Source organism: Pongo abelii, chromosome 20 (assembly GCF_028885655.2).
Source record: "Pongo abelii isolate AG06213 chromosome 20, NHGRI_mPonAbe1-v2.0_pri, whole genome shotgun sequence".
Classification (NCBI taxonomy): Eukaryota; Metazoa; Chordata; class Mammalia; order Primates; family Hominidae; genus Pongo; species Pongo abelii.
The window spans coordinates 51,995,776-52,013,650 of NC_072005.2; the positions used below are offsets into that span (position 1 = coordinate 51,995,776).

The 17,875-nt window shown below is 48.7% G+C and overlaps 1 protein-coding gene across 2 annotated transcripts in view; it reads right to left on the reverse strand.

The window, feature by feature from the left end:
• Positions 1–906: 906 nt before the first annotated feature.
• NOVA2 (NOVA alternative splicing regulator 2) overlaps positions 907–17,875 on the reverse strand; it is a 37,945-nt gene continuing 20,976 nt past the window's right edge. For both annotated transcript variants that reach the window (XM_024237199.3, XM_054540738.2), the window contains one exon: positions 907–5,330. In XM_024237199.3, the coding sequence (XP_024092967.2) occupies positions 4,248–5,330 (1,083 nt within the window). In that variant the 3' untranslated portion in view covers positions 907–4,247. The remainder of the gene's footprint in view (positions 5,331–17,875) is intronic.

Sequence of the window (17,875 nt, forward strand, 5' to 3'; positions counted from 1 at the left end):
TCGCCACTCTTGTTAATACTTTTGCCACTGCACAGTCTATCACAGCCTCTAATCCCGGTCCTGAAACAGCAATCATCCATTCAGGGGGACTCCTCTCATTTTCCAAACAATTGGCCACCAATCAAAACAAAGTAAGAAGGAGGATGTGGGATGGAGGAACAGGGAGGAGAAACAGAACGAGGGGATATTGAAGGATTTGGTGGTCCAGAGGGGAGAGGAAATACACCTCAGAGATAAGCGTCACCCTAGTGTTCCAAGTAGAGGTCCCCAACCATCTATAGGTCGGCTTTTATCAACATCCACTTGGGATACCCATAATTCCCACCTACAAGTCCAGGGTAGGCGTTAGGGCAGATAGAAACGGCAAAATCCCTGTCTTCTGATCACCACCCCTACTAATTATTGCAGTGAAGCCTCCTTGCCCATGTAGAGATGGCTGGGACAGGGCAGAAGAAGGTGGCTGGGCAGGTTGGCTCAGAGCCCCCTGAGATGGGGGATGAAGGAGGTTAATTTGGCACATCGAACCCCCTCTTCTCATAGGTGCTTTGAGGTCCTTCTCTTGAATCCAGTTGGTACCGCCCCTTGGGCTAGCAGAGGAGGAGTTGAGCTTGTCTCCTCCCCCCCAATTTCCATAGATTTGCCAGGAAGTTGGCAAGTGGGATTCTCCTTGGCTGGTGGAATTTGGGGGGACCCAAAAGGATAGGGGTAAGTTGAAAAGGAGAGCTTTTTTCTGTCTTTTTTTTTTTTTCTTACAAAGATTCTAAGAAAAACTCAGGGTGGGAGGGCTGTGGAAGGGGGACCCAATTTAGCTCCATGTCCACACTTTTTCAATGCCTCTTAGGGACCTCCTCAAAGAGAAATGGTCCCATTTCCTCCCCTCTATCCAAGGTCCTCTCCCCCCAGAGCGGCTCAGTTCCAAGGAAGTTTGGCACTTTTTTTTTTTTTAAATGGGGAAGTTGGGGAGAGAGAGTTGAGACATTTGAGGAGAGGAGGAAGACAGACAAAGACTAAGATAGAGACAGGACAGAAAACAATGGGAACCACACGGAGGGAAAAAAAAAACAGAAAGTCATAGGGAGCCAGACAAAGAAAGGCAGGAAGACACTTGGAGAACGTATGGGAAGCTAGAGGGCAAATGAGAAGGAATAGGGAGATAATTCAATGCAGCAAACACTTATTAAGCACCTACTGGGTGCTGAAGAGAAGGGTGCAAGGAGGCCACTCAGAGACTCTGAGATCGGATTGGCTAATAGGGAGACGGGGCAAAAAAAAAAAAAAAAGAGGTGATGGGTTTTTCAATAATCCTCATCCCTGACCCCACATCTGTGTCCCCCCTGGACAAACTGCAGCACAAAAGATTGAGGTCAGATTGCAGAAGGGACTTTCAAGAGATGGCAAAGATGGTGGAGTGAGTTTCCCAGGGTAAAATGGGGAAAGGTGTGTGGCTCTCCGCTCACCAACATGGTGAGTGAACTAGCTCACTGAGCTAGCAAAGTATACCTTTCAGATCATCCTGGCTGGCTGGGTAGGGGGTCCCTAAGAAATATGAATAGGGAGGGGTTGTTACACAGACACCCCAAGCAAACACTTTTCAGGAGGCCCAGCCTCCGGAGATGTGTCTGTGTGAGAGGAGTCCTGGACCCGGCTGATTGGGACCCAGACTCCAGTGAATGGGTTTGTAGAAAGCGGCTGCCAAGCGGAGGATGCAAATGATATGCAAATGAGCTCATTCAGATCCCACCTCCCCAGTCCCAGACCTTACTTCACCTCTCCCTGGCTCCTTCCCCTCCTCATAGGGGCCTGGGGGGCTGTAGGGGGATATTCCAGCTAGATACTGTAATACTCATGTGCGGGTAGAGATACTGTGAAATACTGTAAGGTCTTTTGAGAGGTGGAGGGGAGCAATGGCCCACAGAGCCGCCCCCACCTCTAACCCCAAGAGCCCCCAACGGTAGTAGAAGATATGTACAAAGTTACATCAAGAATTGTTTTGGCACTCAGATCTCCATCTGGGTTCAGTCTGGAGATTAGGGGTGGGGCAACAATAATGGGAAGTGGGGGATAGGGGAGGGGAAGTGGGGCCTGCCCCCCACCCTGGAGATGACAAGGGCATGGAAAAAGTCACCCCAGTGCCCAAGTTACAGCCTCCCATCAGGTGGAAGGGCCGGGGTGGGAAATTCAGTGCAAGGTACCTCGAAGGCTATTGCTTTCTAGGGATTTTCACATTTTGATTTGGAGGTGGCTCTCTAGCAAGGGAGAGGGATCTCCTAGGCTTTAGGGGCAGGAATTGTCTCTGTGGCTTTTCTTCCCTCCTTTTTTAGGAGAGAGACAAGGAGGCTGGATTTCCCCCAAAGCCATAGAGAAGAGAAGGGTTTGGAAGACCTAGGAGGCGGACAAATGGGGGAGAGGGTGGGCATGGGGCGCCCCTCCCCCAGAGATGCTGATGATGGAACCAGGGCACTGGGCGCCCTGCTTTGGGTTGGAGAAAGTGGAGGTGGTCTCCAAGGAAGAGGGGGAGATGGGTGGGGGTAGAGGGAGGTCTCAGCTATCCTAGTCTATATGGTTGTCAGGCCCTGAAATCTCAGTCTGCCAACAGGTCCTTAGAGCTGACCACAGCCACAGCACTCAGGGAGCCACTCCTAAACCAACTCTCAAGGCCGCCTGGCTTGTCAGACTCCATCAGAACATTCTAGTTCTCCAGAGCCCCTGGTGAGCACACCAAAACGTTCTGATCCATCAGACATCACCAAAGTATGCCAGCTTGCTGGAAGCCACCAAACCAATCTAACCTATCAGACCACACAAAGCATTCTGGCCCAAGGGACCCTACTATGGCTCACTGAACTCTACACCTGGCCATACTGGCCTGACAGAGCCACCACACATTTGGCTCACCCGATTCAATGAAACAAAGCCACGCAGACACAGGCATGCACACAAAAGGCAGGGGTGGGAAGGGAGGTCTTTAACAGTAGTTTGCACTAGGTCCATCTCCCACCCCTCCCTCCAGGGCGAGTTCGCAGACTTGACTTGTTTGAAAGGAGATGACCCTGACAATATTGGGTTTTTTCCATTAGAGTCCTCCAGATTGGATTCAAGTCCCGTGCCTTATTCTCTTCCTAGGAAGACCCCCAGGCCAACACCCACCAAAGAAGGGTGTGGAGGGAGAAGGCAGGTCAGAGACTGGTCACTGTCCAATATAGGAAGTACACGCTTCAGCCTAATGACATCACAGGATGTGACCTCTAGGCACCACCGGAAGTACATCTTCCCATGATATCACCAAAGTGACCTTCAAGGAAGAACTCATTGAGACATCACAGGAAGTACCTGCTCTCTTATGTTCACAGGAAGTAACCTCTGGGGAACTGCTTCCTGTGACATCATAAGGGGTGCCCAGAAGCACCCCAGAAAGTACTCAGTGACATCACAACAGAGACCCTCATTGCCATTACTCTAAGCCATCAGAGATACCACACGAAGTTGATCCAGCCTCTTGCAAGTCTTGCCCACAGGACTGGCCCAATCCCAGAGCTGGCATCCTTCCCAGCAGCACTGTCCCTGCCCCCCCATACAACCTGACAACAAAAGAGTGAACATTCCCACCTAGGAGGGACAGCTCCAGTGGGAGGAGAGTAGCTGAGAAGATCTGGGAACTCTGGGATCCCTGCTCCAAATGCCCCATTTCAGCTCAGACGCCTCTGCTACCTCTATTCCCATGACTTCCCTCAGATCTAGAACTGAAAGCAGAGAGGTGGGGTGTTGTGTATTGGGAAGGCCCCTCATTCTGGGTGACCCAGAGGCTCCCTCCCCTCCTCCCATATGGAAACAAAAACTTATAAAGGGGGAAAAAATCCTTACCAAAAAAAGAGAAAAAAAAAGGAGGGAAAGAAAGAGAAAATAACGCTTTGTTTTCTATTAAAATCAACAAAATGCAATATATACAGATATCACACAGACCTGGGCCCTGGGACAGGAAGGGTCAGGCCCAGCCAAGCACAGGGAGGGAGGAAGGAGGGGTCAGTTCCGGGCCGGGGAGGGGGCTTCTGAGCCCCCTTCCCAACCGTCACTCAATCCTGCCTATGACTACCAGAAGGGGAGGGTGCAGTCGGGCCTACCCCAGCCCCATCCCAAGAGGAGCAGGACTACACCAAGCTGAGGTCAGGAGTTGGGGCGGTGGGGAGAGGAGGAGAGGAAAGAGGAGGAGATGGGAGGAGAGAGAAGGGTGGGAGCACACACCACAGGCCTCATCCCACTTTCTGGGGGTTTGAGGCCCTCACTCCCTGCTCGTAGGTGACCCGCTGACTGATGAGGTATTGAGCGGCTTGCGTGGCCGCGGGGCTGCCCGTGATGGTGACCCGCCGGTTCCGCGTGCCTGGCAGGAACTCGCCCTTCTTGGAGATCTGGATGCGAGCGCCCGTCAGCTCCTGGTACTCCACCAACGTCTTGCCCCCCTTCCCCAGGATGGCTCCCACCAGGTTCTCAGGCACCGCAATCTCCACCAGCTCCTTGGCACTCTCAGCCGCCAGCTTCTCCGCTGTCAGGAAGCCCCCGGCCGCCCCGGCCGCGGCTGCAGCGGCCACCAGCGGGCCGCCCCCTCCGCCCGCCCCGCCGCCCGCCCCGGCCCCGAGGTAGCCGTTGGCGGCTGCGGCCAACGCAAAGGACCCCAGGGCTCCGGGAGGCGGGGGCGGCGGCGGGGCGGCCCCTCCGGCTGGCCCGGCCCCGGCCTCGCCCGCGTAGGATGCCAGGAGGTTGGCGGCGGCGGCGGCTGCTGGGTTGGCCCCGGCGGCCACGGCGGCCAGGACGCCGGAGGCTGCGGCCGAGTTGAGGCCCAGGCCCAGGGAGTTGGTGTTGTAGCCGTAACTGGCCAGCGTGTTAAGCGCCGTGCTGATGGCCAGCAGGTCGGTGCCTGAGAAGGCGGGCAGCGCGGCGGGAAAGGCCCCCACGCCAGCCAGCCCGGCGGGGCCCAGCAGGCCGGAGGCGGCGGCGGCCGACGCTGCGGCCGCGGCTGGCAGCACATCCGCGGGGCTGGCGTACGGAGAGCCGGTGGGGTTGGAGTTGGCAACGGGGCCTGCCACGTTGGCGTAACTGATGTTGAGGCAGCTGCTGCTCTGGGGGTCTTCTTGTACCTTCTGCACAATGGCGCTCACGGCCTTGTGCACCTGCTCGGGCTCGCCGCTGACCGTCACCACGCGCTCCTGCAGATTGATGCCCTCCGGCTTTTGGGACAGCTGCACCCATGCTCCTGACTGTTCCATCACGGCTTTCACCGTGGCGCCCCCCTTGCCGATGATCAGGCCCGCCGTGCTGTTGGGGACGATCAGCTTGGCCTGCGTGGGGAGCAAAAAGGAGGGTCTTTAATTTTATTTTATTTTTTAATTAAATTAAATTAGGCTGGGCACGGTGGCTCTCGCCTGTAATCCCAGCACTTTGGGGGGCTGAGGCAGGCAGATCACTTGAGGTCAGGAGTTCCAGACTAGCCTGGCCAACATGGTGAAACTCCGTCTCTACTAAAAATCCAAAAATTAGCCAGCTGTGTGTTGGCACATGCCTGTAATCCCAGCTACTCAGGAGGCCGAAGCAGGAGAATCGCTTGAACCCAGGAGGTGGAGGATGCAGTGAGCTGAGCTCGTGCCAAATTGCACTCCAGTCTGAGTGACAGAGGGAGACCCTGTCTCAAAATAAAATAAAATAATATATATATATATAATTTTGTCTATCTATATTAGTAGAGGCGGGGCCTTGTGATGTTGCCCAGGCTGGTCTTGAACTCTTGGCCTCAAGGGATCTCCTGCCTTAGCCTCCTAAAGTGTTGGGATTACAGATTTGAGCCACCAAACTGGCGAAGGGAGGGTCTTTACAGTGGCTGGAGACTGAGAAGCCTCAGGTCATTCCCTACCCCTCCTCTCCAGCGTCCAAAATCAGGCCCGGCATGGCCTTTTGATATGCACCAGTATGGTCCAACTGGTTGTTAACAATATTGAAATATTTCAGGTCAGGTGCAATGGCTCAGGCCTGTAATCCCAGCACTTTGACAGGCTGGGGTGGGAGGATAACTTGAGCCCAGGAGTTTGAGACCAGCCTGGGCAACATAGCGAGACCTTGCCTCTAACATTAAAATTTTTTTTTAAAAATTGAAATATGTCCACAATGGTTGGTTAATGAATAGCCAGTATTCGAGGTCCCCTCAGTAGCCACTCAACCACCCTGTCCCATGTACCTGGGACTCTTAGTACTTCCTCTGCATCCAGCATCTAAAAGCTTAATGGCTGATCCAATGAGGTCCTCCAGGATCTCACTCCAAGCTTGCACCATGGCCCACCCATGCCTTCTAGTGTTACGTACTCTGACTTCCAGCCCTGGAAAAGCCTTCATTAAGCCTTACTTTACAGATGAGCCTCTTGAGGCCCAAGAGGTGAAAGGACTTGTCCTAAGGTTCCCCAGTTAGTGACAGAGCTGAAATCTAGGCTCTTGGGTTCCTGATCCATTGTGCTCCCCTAGACATGGTCTTCTCGTTTAACTCTCTGTTGTTATGGGCTGAAATTGTGTCCCCTTCAAATTCATATGTTGAAGGCGTAACTCCCAGTACTTTAGAATTTGACTATATTTGGAGAGAGGGTCTTTAAAGAGATAATTAAGGTAAAATGGGGTTATTAGGGCGGGCCCTAATTTACTGACTGGTGTCCTTATAAGCAGAGGAGATTAGGACACAGATGCACACAGAGGGAAGACTGTGTGAAGACACAGGGAGAAGAAGGTCAAGGAGAGAGGCCTCAGAAGAAACCAACCCTGCTGACACCTTGATCTTGGACTTCTGGCCTCCAGAATCATGAGATATAAATACTTGTTGTTTAGACCATCCAGTCTCTGGCACTTTGTTATGGCAGCCCTAGCAGACTAATCTAGTTGTCCTATCTGTAAAATGAAGATAACATGAAGGCTTTTGTCTGAGAAGGCAGACGTAAGTGGATGTCTTGGATGTCACACAATGGATCAGGAACCCAAGAACCTAGATTTCAATCTCCTTCTAACTCCTGGGGCGAGAACTCTCCAGGATGAAGAAGTTGGTCATTTGAATATGGTGACCTCCCCTTTCTCAGTTGCAGAGCAGCCATCCTTCAACCACCCATCTGTCCAAGCATCTGCAAGTCTGATCAATCTTAATTCCTGTGGAGACATTTCAAAACCAGTTATCTCCTTTTGCACCTCTGAGAGCATTTCTACACATAAATTCCTCCCTCTCAAAAATCCTTCCCATGTCCCCTTAAACCCTGGGGGTGTCTGAGAAATTCGTAGGGGTGGCGGTTTTGGTTGTTGCAAGGACTGGGGGGAGATGTGGACTGTCAGTGGGGAGGACCATAGGTGTCTGTACCCCACAATGGAGAGTCAGTCCCTCACAAGAAAGAGCTGTCCCAGGCCCTATATGTCTACTTTTTTTTTTTTTTTTTGAGACGGAGTCTCACTGTGTCACCCAGGCTGGTATGCAGTGGTGCGATCTCGGCTCACTGCAATCTCCACCTCCTGGGTTCAAGGCATTCTGCCACCTCAGCCTCCCTAGTAGCTGGGATTACAGGCGCCCACCACCATGCCCAGCTAATTTTTTTGTATTTTTAGTAGAGACAGGGTTTCACCATGTTGGCCAGGCCAGTCTCGAACTCCTGGCCTCAAGTGATCCAGCCGCCTCAGCCTCCCAAAGTGCTGGGATTACAGGCGTGAGCCACCGCACCCGGCCACTATATGACTACTTTTGAATGTCCTGTTGGACATTCATGCTGATGAAGAGCCTGTTTTTAAATCTCTGAGCCCACGTCTGGGCACAGTGGCTCACGCCTGTAATCCCAGCACCTCGGGAGGCCAAGGTGGGAGGATCACTTGAGCCCAGGAGTTGTAGACCTGCCTGGGTAACATGGCATGACCCCATCTCTACAAAAAAAAATTAAAAACATTAGCTGGCCTGGTGGCACATGCCTGTAGTTCCAGCTACTCAGGAGGCTGAGGTGGGAGTATCACTTGAGCCTGGGAGGTATAGCCTGCAGTGAGCTGTAATTGTGCCACTGCACTTCAACCTGGGCAACACAGTGAAACCCTGACTCAAAAAAAAAAAAAAAAAAAGAAAAGTCTCTGAGCCCAGAACCCAACCGACACAGTGAGACCCTATCCCCCCCAAAAAATAAATAAATAAAATAAATAACAAAATAAAAAAAATCTCTGAGCTCAGAGCCCAACCCCATGATACATGTAAGTACCAAGTATTGTTTGCATGGTTTTAAGAGCTACTGAAATTTCCAGGAATGCAACTACCAGTAAATCAAGAGCAGACTGTGCTTTGTTTTGCTCTGCACTTCACTAAAAGTTTTCATCATTTTAGAAAACCCGGCATCAGTAACAACAGCATTTGTATTATTTAAGTCTCCAGTATTATACTCTGGATCACTTTACATTTGTAGTTGTCTCTCTTAGCTATGCTTAGGTGTGAGCAGCTGCCTAATTCATTATTCCTTCTATTGTGGTCCCGACTATTTATTTACATATTAAAATTCACCTTGGCTGGGCACGGTGACTCACACCTGTAATCCCAGCACTTTGGGAGGCTGAGGCAGGGTAAATCACTTGAGCCCAGGAGTTCAAGACCAGCCTGGGCATCATGATGAAACCCCGTCTCTAGTAAAAATACAAAAAATAGCCAGGTGTGGTGGCATCTGCCTGTGTTCCCAGCTACTTGGGAGGCTGAGGTGGGAGGATCACTTGAGCCCAGGAGGTTGAGGCTGCAGTGAGCTGTGATTGTGCCACTGTACTCCAGCCTGGGCAACAGAGCAGACTCTGTTTCAAAAACAAAACAAAACAAAAAACAAAAACAACAAAGAAGCAAAAAATAAAATTCATCTTGTTTTATAACAAATCACCTTCCTTTTATTTCTTCTTTATTTAAAAAAGTCTCATAGGATAAATAAAACATGGTATATCCATACAATGGAATATTACTTGGCAATACATTGAATGAACAAAGTACTGATACATGCTATAGCGTGGATGAATCTAGAAAAAATTATGCTAAGTGAAAGAAGCCAGTTACAAAAGACCACAGCGAGTTCATTTACAGAAATGTCCAGAATATGCAGATCCACAGAGCCAAAAAGGTAGATTAGTGGTTGCCAGGGAATGAGAGGAAGGGGATTGGGGGTAACTGCCTACAGGTGTAGGATTTCTTTTGGGTAATAGATACATTCTGGAATTCAATAGTGTTGATGATTGACCACATACTGTGTGATTCCTTTTACAGAAATGTCCAGAATAGGCAAATCTATAGACACAGAAAGTAGATTTGTGGTGGCTTGGGGATAGGGAGAGGGTGAGCTGAGGTGGGAGATCGAGGGGTCATAGCTAAGACAATCAAGATTTCTTTTGGCAGCCAGGCTCGGTGGCTTATGCCTGTAATCCAGCACTTTGGGAGGCAGAGGCCAAAGGACTGCTTGAGCCCAGGAGTTAGAGATCAGCCTGGGCAAGATGGTAAAACCTCATCTCTACAAAAAATAAAAATGAATTAGCTGGATGCAGTGGTGTGCACCTGTAGTCTCAGCCACTTAGGAGGCTAAGGGATCGCTTGAGCCCAGGAGTTTGAGGCTGCAGTGAGCTATAACAGGTGCCACTACACTCCAGCCTGGGTGACAGTGCAAGACCCTGCCTCTAAAAAAAGAAAGAAAAAAAAAAAGGATTTATTTTGAAGGCAATGCAAATGTTTGAAAATGGATTGTGGCAATAGGTGTACAACTATGTGACTATAATAAAAGCCAATGAACTGTACACTTTATCATGTATTTTATGTTTCTTTTTTTTAAAATAGGGTCTTGCTCTGATACCCAGGCTGGAGTGCAGTGGTGCGATCAGAGCTCACTGCAGCCTTGTACTCCTGGGCTCAAGTGATCCTCCTGCCTCGGCCTCCTAAAGTGCTGGGATTACAGGCATGAGCCCCCATACTGGGCCTAGAGCTGTATACCTTAAAAGGGTGAGTTGTATGTATGTGAATTATATCTCAATAAAGCTGTCAAAAAGTCTTACGAGTGTAGGTATGTCTATATGTGTATATATGAATATGAACAGTATTTCAGAGAGTCAAGTGAACATGACAAAATATTTGTAGGAGAAAGGGGGTGTTGCTGTGACAGAGCTCCCCATGCTCTGTTCCCTATTGGTCTCCCTGACTTTATTATTATTATTATTTTTTTTTTTTGAGACACAGTCTTGCTCTGTCACTCAGGCTGGAGTGCAGTGGCACCATCTCAGCTCACTGCAACCTCCACCTCCCGGGTTCAAGCGATTCTCAAGTGAGCCGAGATCGTGCCACTGCCCTCCAGCCTGAGTGACAGATTGAAACTCCATCTCAAAAAAAAAAAAAAAAGGCCAGCCGTGGTGGCTCATGCCTGTAATCCCAGCACTTTGGGATGCTGAGGTGAGCAGATCGCTTGAGCTCACAAGTTGTACTGCCTGGACAACATGGCAAAACCTCATCTCTACAAAAAGTACAAAAATTAACTGAGTGTGGTGGTGCATGCCTATAGTCCCAGCTACTTGGGAGGCTGAGGAGGGAGGATGGCTTGAGCCCAAAAGGTGGAGGTTGCAGTGAGCCAAAATGGCATCACTACACTCCAGTCTGGATAATAGAGCCAGACCTTGTGAACAAGAAAAAAGAATCTTCATTTATTCTAGAGTAAAAGAGACTAATGAGGTGTAACAATCAAATGCAAAGCACGAATGTTGACTGAATCTCAGATTGAAAAATCCTCTATAGCTATAAAAGATATTTTAGGGCAATTTGAATATGGACTTTCCAATGAGACAATAGTATAGAATTAGCATTTTTGTTTGTTTGTTTTTGTTTTTAGGTGTGATGACAGTAATACAATAATGTAGGAGATTGTCCTTGGAAGATACATGTTAAAGTACTTAGGAGTAAAGAGTCCTGAGGTCAGCCAGGCACAGTGGCTCACACCTGTAATCCCAGCACTTTGGGAGGCCAAGGCAGGCGGATCACAAGGTCAGGAGATCGAGACCATCCTGGCTAACATGGTGAAACCCCATTTCTACGAAAAATACAAAAATTAGCCAGGCGTGGTGGCGCACGCCTGTAGTCCCGGCTATTCGGGAGGCTGAGACAGGAGAATTGCTTGAACCTGGGAGGCGGAGGTTGCAGTGAGCCGAGATCATCGCACCACTGCATTCCAGCCTGGTGACTGAGCAAGACTCCATCTCAAAAAAATAAAAATAAAAAAAATTAAAAAAAATCAAGACAAAAATTGTGTGTGTGCGCGCTCATGTACACACATGCATGCACGTGTTCATGCATGCACAAATGTTAACAACTGGTGAATCTAAGTGCAGTGTATGGGGACTATTCCTTAAACATTTTCAAAATAAAAAGGAAAAAAATCTATGCCCTAACATTCCCTTTTCCTCTTCTCTGCTTTATTTTTCTTCATAGTATTTTTCACTCTCTAACATCCTCTATATTTTACTTATCTCCTTATTTATTTTGTGTTTCTCTATAAAATAATTTCAAATCCACGAGGTTAGAGATTTTTGCTTGTATTATTACTGCTGGGTTCTCAGCGCCTAGAAAAGTGCCTGGAACACAGTAGATACTCAGCAAAGGGACTGAAGGATGACACGCCCACAGGCCCAAGCAGGAAGGCGAATGGGTGGAGGCAGCAGGTGTATCTTACCTGATGGGGGTGGGGAGTGGTAGAGTACTGTGCAATTGGGCAGCCAAACTAAGCCTGATGGACGTTTTCCAGATGAGTTGGAAATGCTGATTTGTAAAATGTGAAGCATCCTAGTTTTTTTTTTTTTCTTTTTTTTTGAGACGGAGTTTCGCTCTTTTGCCCAGGCTAGGGTGCAGTGGTGCAATCTCAGCTCACTGCAACCTCCGCTTTCCAGTTTCAAGCGATTCTCCTTCCTCAGCCTCCTGAGTAGCTGGGATTACAGGCACCCATCACCACGCCCAGCTAATTTTTGTATTTTTAGTAGAGATGGGGTTTTACCATGTTGGCCAGGCTCGTCTCGAACTCCTGCCCTCGTGATCCGCCTGCCTCAGCCTCCCAAAGTACTGGGATTACAGGCCTGAGCCACCACACCCGGCCAGCATCCTAGTTTTTAAATGTTGGCAATCTCTTCAAAATGTCTAAGATTTGTGTAGTAGAAACAATACAATGTACTAGCCAGGCTACCCATTTGCAATCTGTGCATACCAGTCCCTGAAAAGCTGCCTTGGACTCTGGACCTCACCTGCTTGGGTTTAAATCCTGGCTCCCCATCTGATGCTGGGCAAGGGACCTAACCTCCTTGAGACTCAGTTTTCTCATCTGTAAAACAAGGATATTCAGACCTCCTCATAGGACTATGATGAAGCTTAATTGAGCTTATGCATGTAGCGGTGGGCTTGAAATCCAAGCATGACCACAAGTAGCTGGAACTGAGTGTGAGTGCCCTTCAGGTGACTCACAACTGCTACCATTGGCAGATTACACCTCAGTCCCCATGTTTCTGCTTGGCCGTGTGGGTGAAGTCATCATCTATTCATTCAAATAAGCAACATGTGCTGAGCACCTACTATGTGCCAAGCATAGGGCATCATGTATGTGTGCAATTAATATAAGCCCATAGAAGCACTCAAGAAATGATTATTGTCAGCTGGGCATGGTGGCTCATGCCTGTAATCCCAGCACTTTGGGAAGCCAAGGTGGGCAGATCACGGGGTCAGGAGATCAAGACCATCCTGGCTAACACAGTGAAACCCCGTCTCTACTAAAAATACAAAAAAATTAGCCAGGCATGGTGGCGGGTGCCTGTAGTCCCAGCTACTCAGCAGGCTGAGGCAGGAGAGTGGTGTGAACCCAGGAGGCAGAGTTTGCAGTGAGCTGAGATTGCACCACTGCACTCCAGCCTGGGCGACAGAGCGAGACTCTGTCTCAAAAAAAAAAAAAAAAAAGAAAAAGAAATGATTATTGTCATTGTTATCCCCATGGATGGAGCTGGATTTAAATCCCACGTCTGTGGTACAGCTATTATGGAAAACAGTCTGGCAGTTCTTCAAAAAGTTGAACATAGATTTATCATATGTCCCAACAATTCCACCCTAGGTATCTACCCAAGAGAGCTGGAAATATATATCTACAAAAAGACTTGTACATGAATGTTCAGAAGCATTATTCATCATAGCTAAAAAGGAGAAACAACCCAAATGTCTATCAACTGATGAACAGACAAGCAAAATGTGTTCTATCCATACAATGAAACATTATTTGTCTATAAAAAGGAGTAAAGTTTTGACACATGCTACAATACAGATAAACCTCGAAAGTATTACGTCAAGTGAAAAAAGCCAGACACAAAAGACCGTATATTATATGATTCTGTTTATATAAAAGATCCAGAATAGGCAAGTCCACAGAGACCAAAAGTAGATTAGTGGCTGGAAGAGGTTGAGATTGGGATCTGAGGGAATGGTGAGTGACTGCTCATGGGCACAGGGTTTCTTTTTGGCATGATGAAAATGTTCTGGAATTAGATGGTAACTGATGTACGACTCTGTGAACATACAACAAAACTACTAAACTGTACACTTCTAAACAGTAAAGCTTATAGTATGTGAATTACAGCTCAACAGAGCTGTTATTTAAAAAAAATCACCAGGAAAAACAAACAGCCTGACAAATCAAGAAGATGGAACAGCATGTTCACAACCACAACCAGGAGTGGTACTTAGTCTGTGATGCAGTATTTTAGAGCAGTGAAGAAAGGATAGATTGGCCAAGAAAAGGTTTGAGGACAAGGGGTTAACCATGTGGGAAAAATAAAGTTAGGTTTTAAGAAAATTTCTACCTCTTCCACCTCCTAGCTGGTGGCCTATGAGAAAGTCCCTTTACTTCTCAGAGCCTGTTTTTCCATATCTGTAAAATGGGCATACTATTCCTGATCCATATGATTTGTGCAAATATTCAGTGAGACACTGGCAGCCTGCTCTCTGGTAGTCACTCAGTCAGCAGGGTTGCTGTTTCTACAACATAGCAAGGTCCAAATTGTAGGTTGTTTTTGTTTTTGTTTTTGTTTTTTTTGAGGCAAAGTCCTGCTCTGTCAGCCAGGCTGGAGTGCGGTGGTGCAATCTTGGCTCACTGCAACCTCTGCCTCTCAGGTTCAAGCGATTCTCCTGCCTCAGCCTCTGGGGTAGCTGGGATTACAGGCGCCTGCCACCATGTCTGGCTGATTTTTGTATTTTTAGTAGAGATGGGGTTTCACCATGTTGGCCAGGCTGGTCTTGAACTCCTGGCCTCAAGTAATCCGCCCACCTCGGCCTCCCAAGGTGCTGAGATTACAGGCATGAGCCACTACGTCCAGCCTCCTAGTTTATTCTTTAGTAACTGTGTGACCTTAGGCAAATGCCTTCACCTCTCTGTGCCTTACCTTCCTCATCTCCAGTATTAGCATAACCACACCTACCCTATATTATTATTGGAAACATTCTTTTTTATTTTTTTTATTTTTTTACAGAGTCTTGCTCTGTCACCCAGGTTGGAGTGCAGTGGCGCGATCTTGGCTCACTGCAACCTCCGCCTCCCAGGTTCAAGCGATTCTTCTGCCTCAGCCTCCTGAATAGCTGAGACTACAGGTGTGCACCACCATGGCCAGCTAATTTTTTGTATTTTTAGTAGAGATGGGGTTTTGGCATGTTGGCCACGCTGGTCTCGAACTCCTGACCTCAGGTGATCCACCCACCTTGGCCTTTCAAAGTGTTGGAATTACAGGCATGAGCCACTGCTCCCGACCTGTTATTGGAAGCATTCAATGACTAAAGTGATGCCCAGTGCCTGGCACATGGGAAGCGCTAAGACAATGGCAGCTGCCTTCATGATAGACCCTGAATTGTAGAACCACAGCATCTTAGAAAGATCTGCAGATGCAGACTCATAGAATCTTGGAATCCCAGGACATTAGAACAGTAGAATCTTAGATAATACATGCTTAGAATCTTGGAATCACAGAGCCATAGAACTGTTGAAGTTTTAGAGCCAGAAGGACCAGAGACCGTCTGCCCCAGTGATTTGCAAGCCCATGGAAATTTGCAAATACTACTACACCACCGCCAACAATAACAACAAAAGCAGCATCAACAGCTAACAGTTTAATAGAGTAACTTATCTAGGTTCCACCACAGCCCTAAGATAGGTGTTATTATTACCCCATTTTCTAGATTGGGAAATGGAGGCACAAAGAAAGAACTTACACAAGTTCTTTCTTTTTTTTTTTTGAGACGGAGTCTTGCTCTGTTGCCCAGGCTGGAGTGCAGTGGCGTGATCTCGGCTCACTGCAAGCTCCGTCTCCCGGGTTCACGCCATTCTCCTGCCTCAGCCTCCCAAGTAGCTGGGACTACAGGCGCCCGCCATCACGCCCGGCTAATTTTTTGTACATTTAGTAGAGACGGGGTTTCACCATGTTAGCCAGGATGGTCTCGATCTCCTGACCTCATGATCCACCCACCTCGGCCTCCCAAAGTGCCGGGATTACAGGCGTGAGCCACCACGCCCAGCCTGCACAAGTTCTTTCACAGGTAATGAGCAGTAGAGTCAGGATCTGATCCCGGGCCAGAGTTTATGCTCAGATTCCTAAGCCTTACCAGAAATATTGATTCAGTGGTTCTGGGACAGGACCCATGAATCTGCATTTTAAGCTACCCAGATGACTCAGATATCAGCTAGGGGTGAGAGCTACTGGTATAACCCAGAAGTGGCAATCTGGTGATCCTCAGGCCCCAGTCAGCCTACAGCCATATATATTTTTTTGACCTTCATAGTGTTTTAAAAACAGAGTTGGCCTGGTGCAATGGCTCATGCCTGTAATCCCAGCACTTTGGGAAGCTGAGGCAGGTGGATTGCTTGAGTCCAGGAGTTTGGGAACAGCCCGCAACATGGTGAAACTCTGTCTCTACAAAAAATACAAAAATTAGCCAGGGGCCGGGCATGGTGGCTCATGCCTGTAATCCCAGCACTTTGGGAGGCCGAGGAAGGCAGATCACCTGAGGTCAGGAATTCGAGACCAGCATGGCCAACATGGTGAAACCCCATCTCTACTAAAAATACAAAAAATTAGCCAGGCGTGGTAACAGGCGCCTGTAATCCCAGCTACTTGGGAGGCCAAGGCAGGAGAGTCGCTTGAACCCGGGAGGTGTAGGTTGCAGTGAGCTGAGACCAGGCCATTGCACTCCATCCTGGGCAACAAGAGCAAAACTCTGTCTCAAAAAAAAAAAAAAATTAGCCAGGCATGGTCATGTTCACCTGTAGTCCCAGCTATTCAGTGGGCTGAGGTGGGAGGATCGCTTGAGCCTGGGAGGTCGAGGCTCCCAGTGAGCCTAGATCATACCACTGCACTCCAGCCTGGGTGACAGAGTGTGACTCTGTCTCAGACAAATATATATAAAATAATAATAATAAAAACATTTTAAAATCAGTTGATCTAAAAAATTTATGGCTTCTTTTGAAAAATTTGGAAGATGTGGTAGCACTATGTTCATGTTCCCAAAGTGCAATAATTCGGTGGAGTTGAGTGGCAGCTTCTCCCTTTAAAGATGGCATACCCTCTCCAGAGAGCAACAACCCTCAAGGCTTTTGTTACCTTTTTCAATACTTTAGTTATTTAATTTATAATCCCTGGTTTGGCCCAGCTGCTGCACTGTAATAAAAGAGAAACTGAGGTCTACAGAAGGAAAGGGGCTCTGAGTAACACAGCAAGTCCAAGGCAGAAAAGAAGTAGACCTGTTTCCTGACTCAAAAATCCCATAATAACAACAGAGAATATTTTTGGGGCTAACTTTCTATGCATTATACATACAAGTTATGTGCTTTTCAAACATCAACGAACACTAACCATCACCCTTAAGGAGGCATCATAATGAATCTCATTTTACAGGTGAGAAAAATGAGGCTTGGAGAAATCAAAGTCACTTGCTCAAGGTCACATAGGACATAAGTACTGTACGGAGAAGGATTCAACTAAACAACAGAGCCCAGAGCCTGAGTCTTCAGCTATGATCTCCCTCAGTCTTTGGAACACTCCAGTAATAAGGCAGAGAATAAATCCTGGTTCTATAACCTTTCGACTCCACTGTCTCAGAGCTCCTGTGGATTAGGGGGAGGCGGTAGAAGGCTCAGGCACAGATGGTGCTGACCCCATTTTCCTTGCAACATTCACAAACTCCTGATGAACCCTGAGTCCCTTGTGGCCACGACCAAGGCGGAGGGAAGAGGCAATGCCCTCGCCTCCCTGTAAACTGTGAATAACTTGTGCCCTGCTGGTGGGAAGGGATTCGGGAGAAACCTGGCGGGGAGCGAGGAGCTTCAGCACCAAGGACAGCGGCCGCGCTCCAAGCCCCAAGCCTTGCTGTCTTTTTTGGGAGCGCTCCACCCTGCAGCGCTCCTCCAGGCTTCTCCGCCCACCGTTTCCCCATGAGCTTAGGGGAACTCAGGCCTGTGCTCTGCCCCACCTCAGGGCAACGACAGGACCCAAGAATTCCAGATTCCTTTTACCGACGCCCTCTCTCCTGTCTTTGCCTCTAGGTAGACGTTAAAGAGCCCTCGCAAGGGGCCCTCCGGTCAGCCCAGGGGTTCTCGCCCCATTGCACCGAGTACGCATGCATAGGGGAGTTGGGACGGGAGAGAAAACGGGAGCCAGCCCCGCGTTTCCGTTCCCTTACGCACTTCCGGGTCCGGACAGCGCAGCCCGCAGCTTTGATGGGCGCCCACCTGCCCGGTGCGCGCCGTCGTCATGGCAACCGGAGAGGCCCGGGAAGCGATTGGCCACTCCCTGCCACGCCCCTACGCCACTGCTTCCC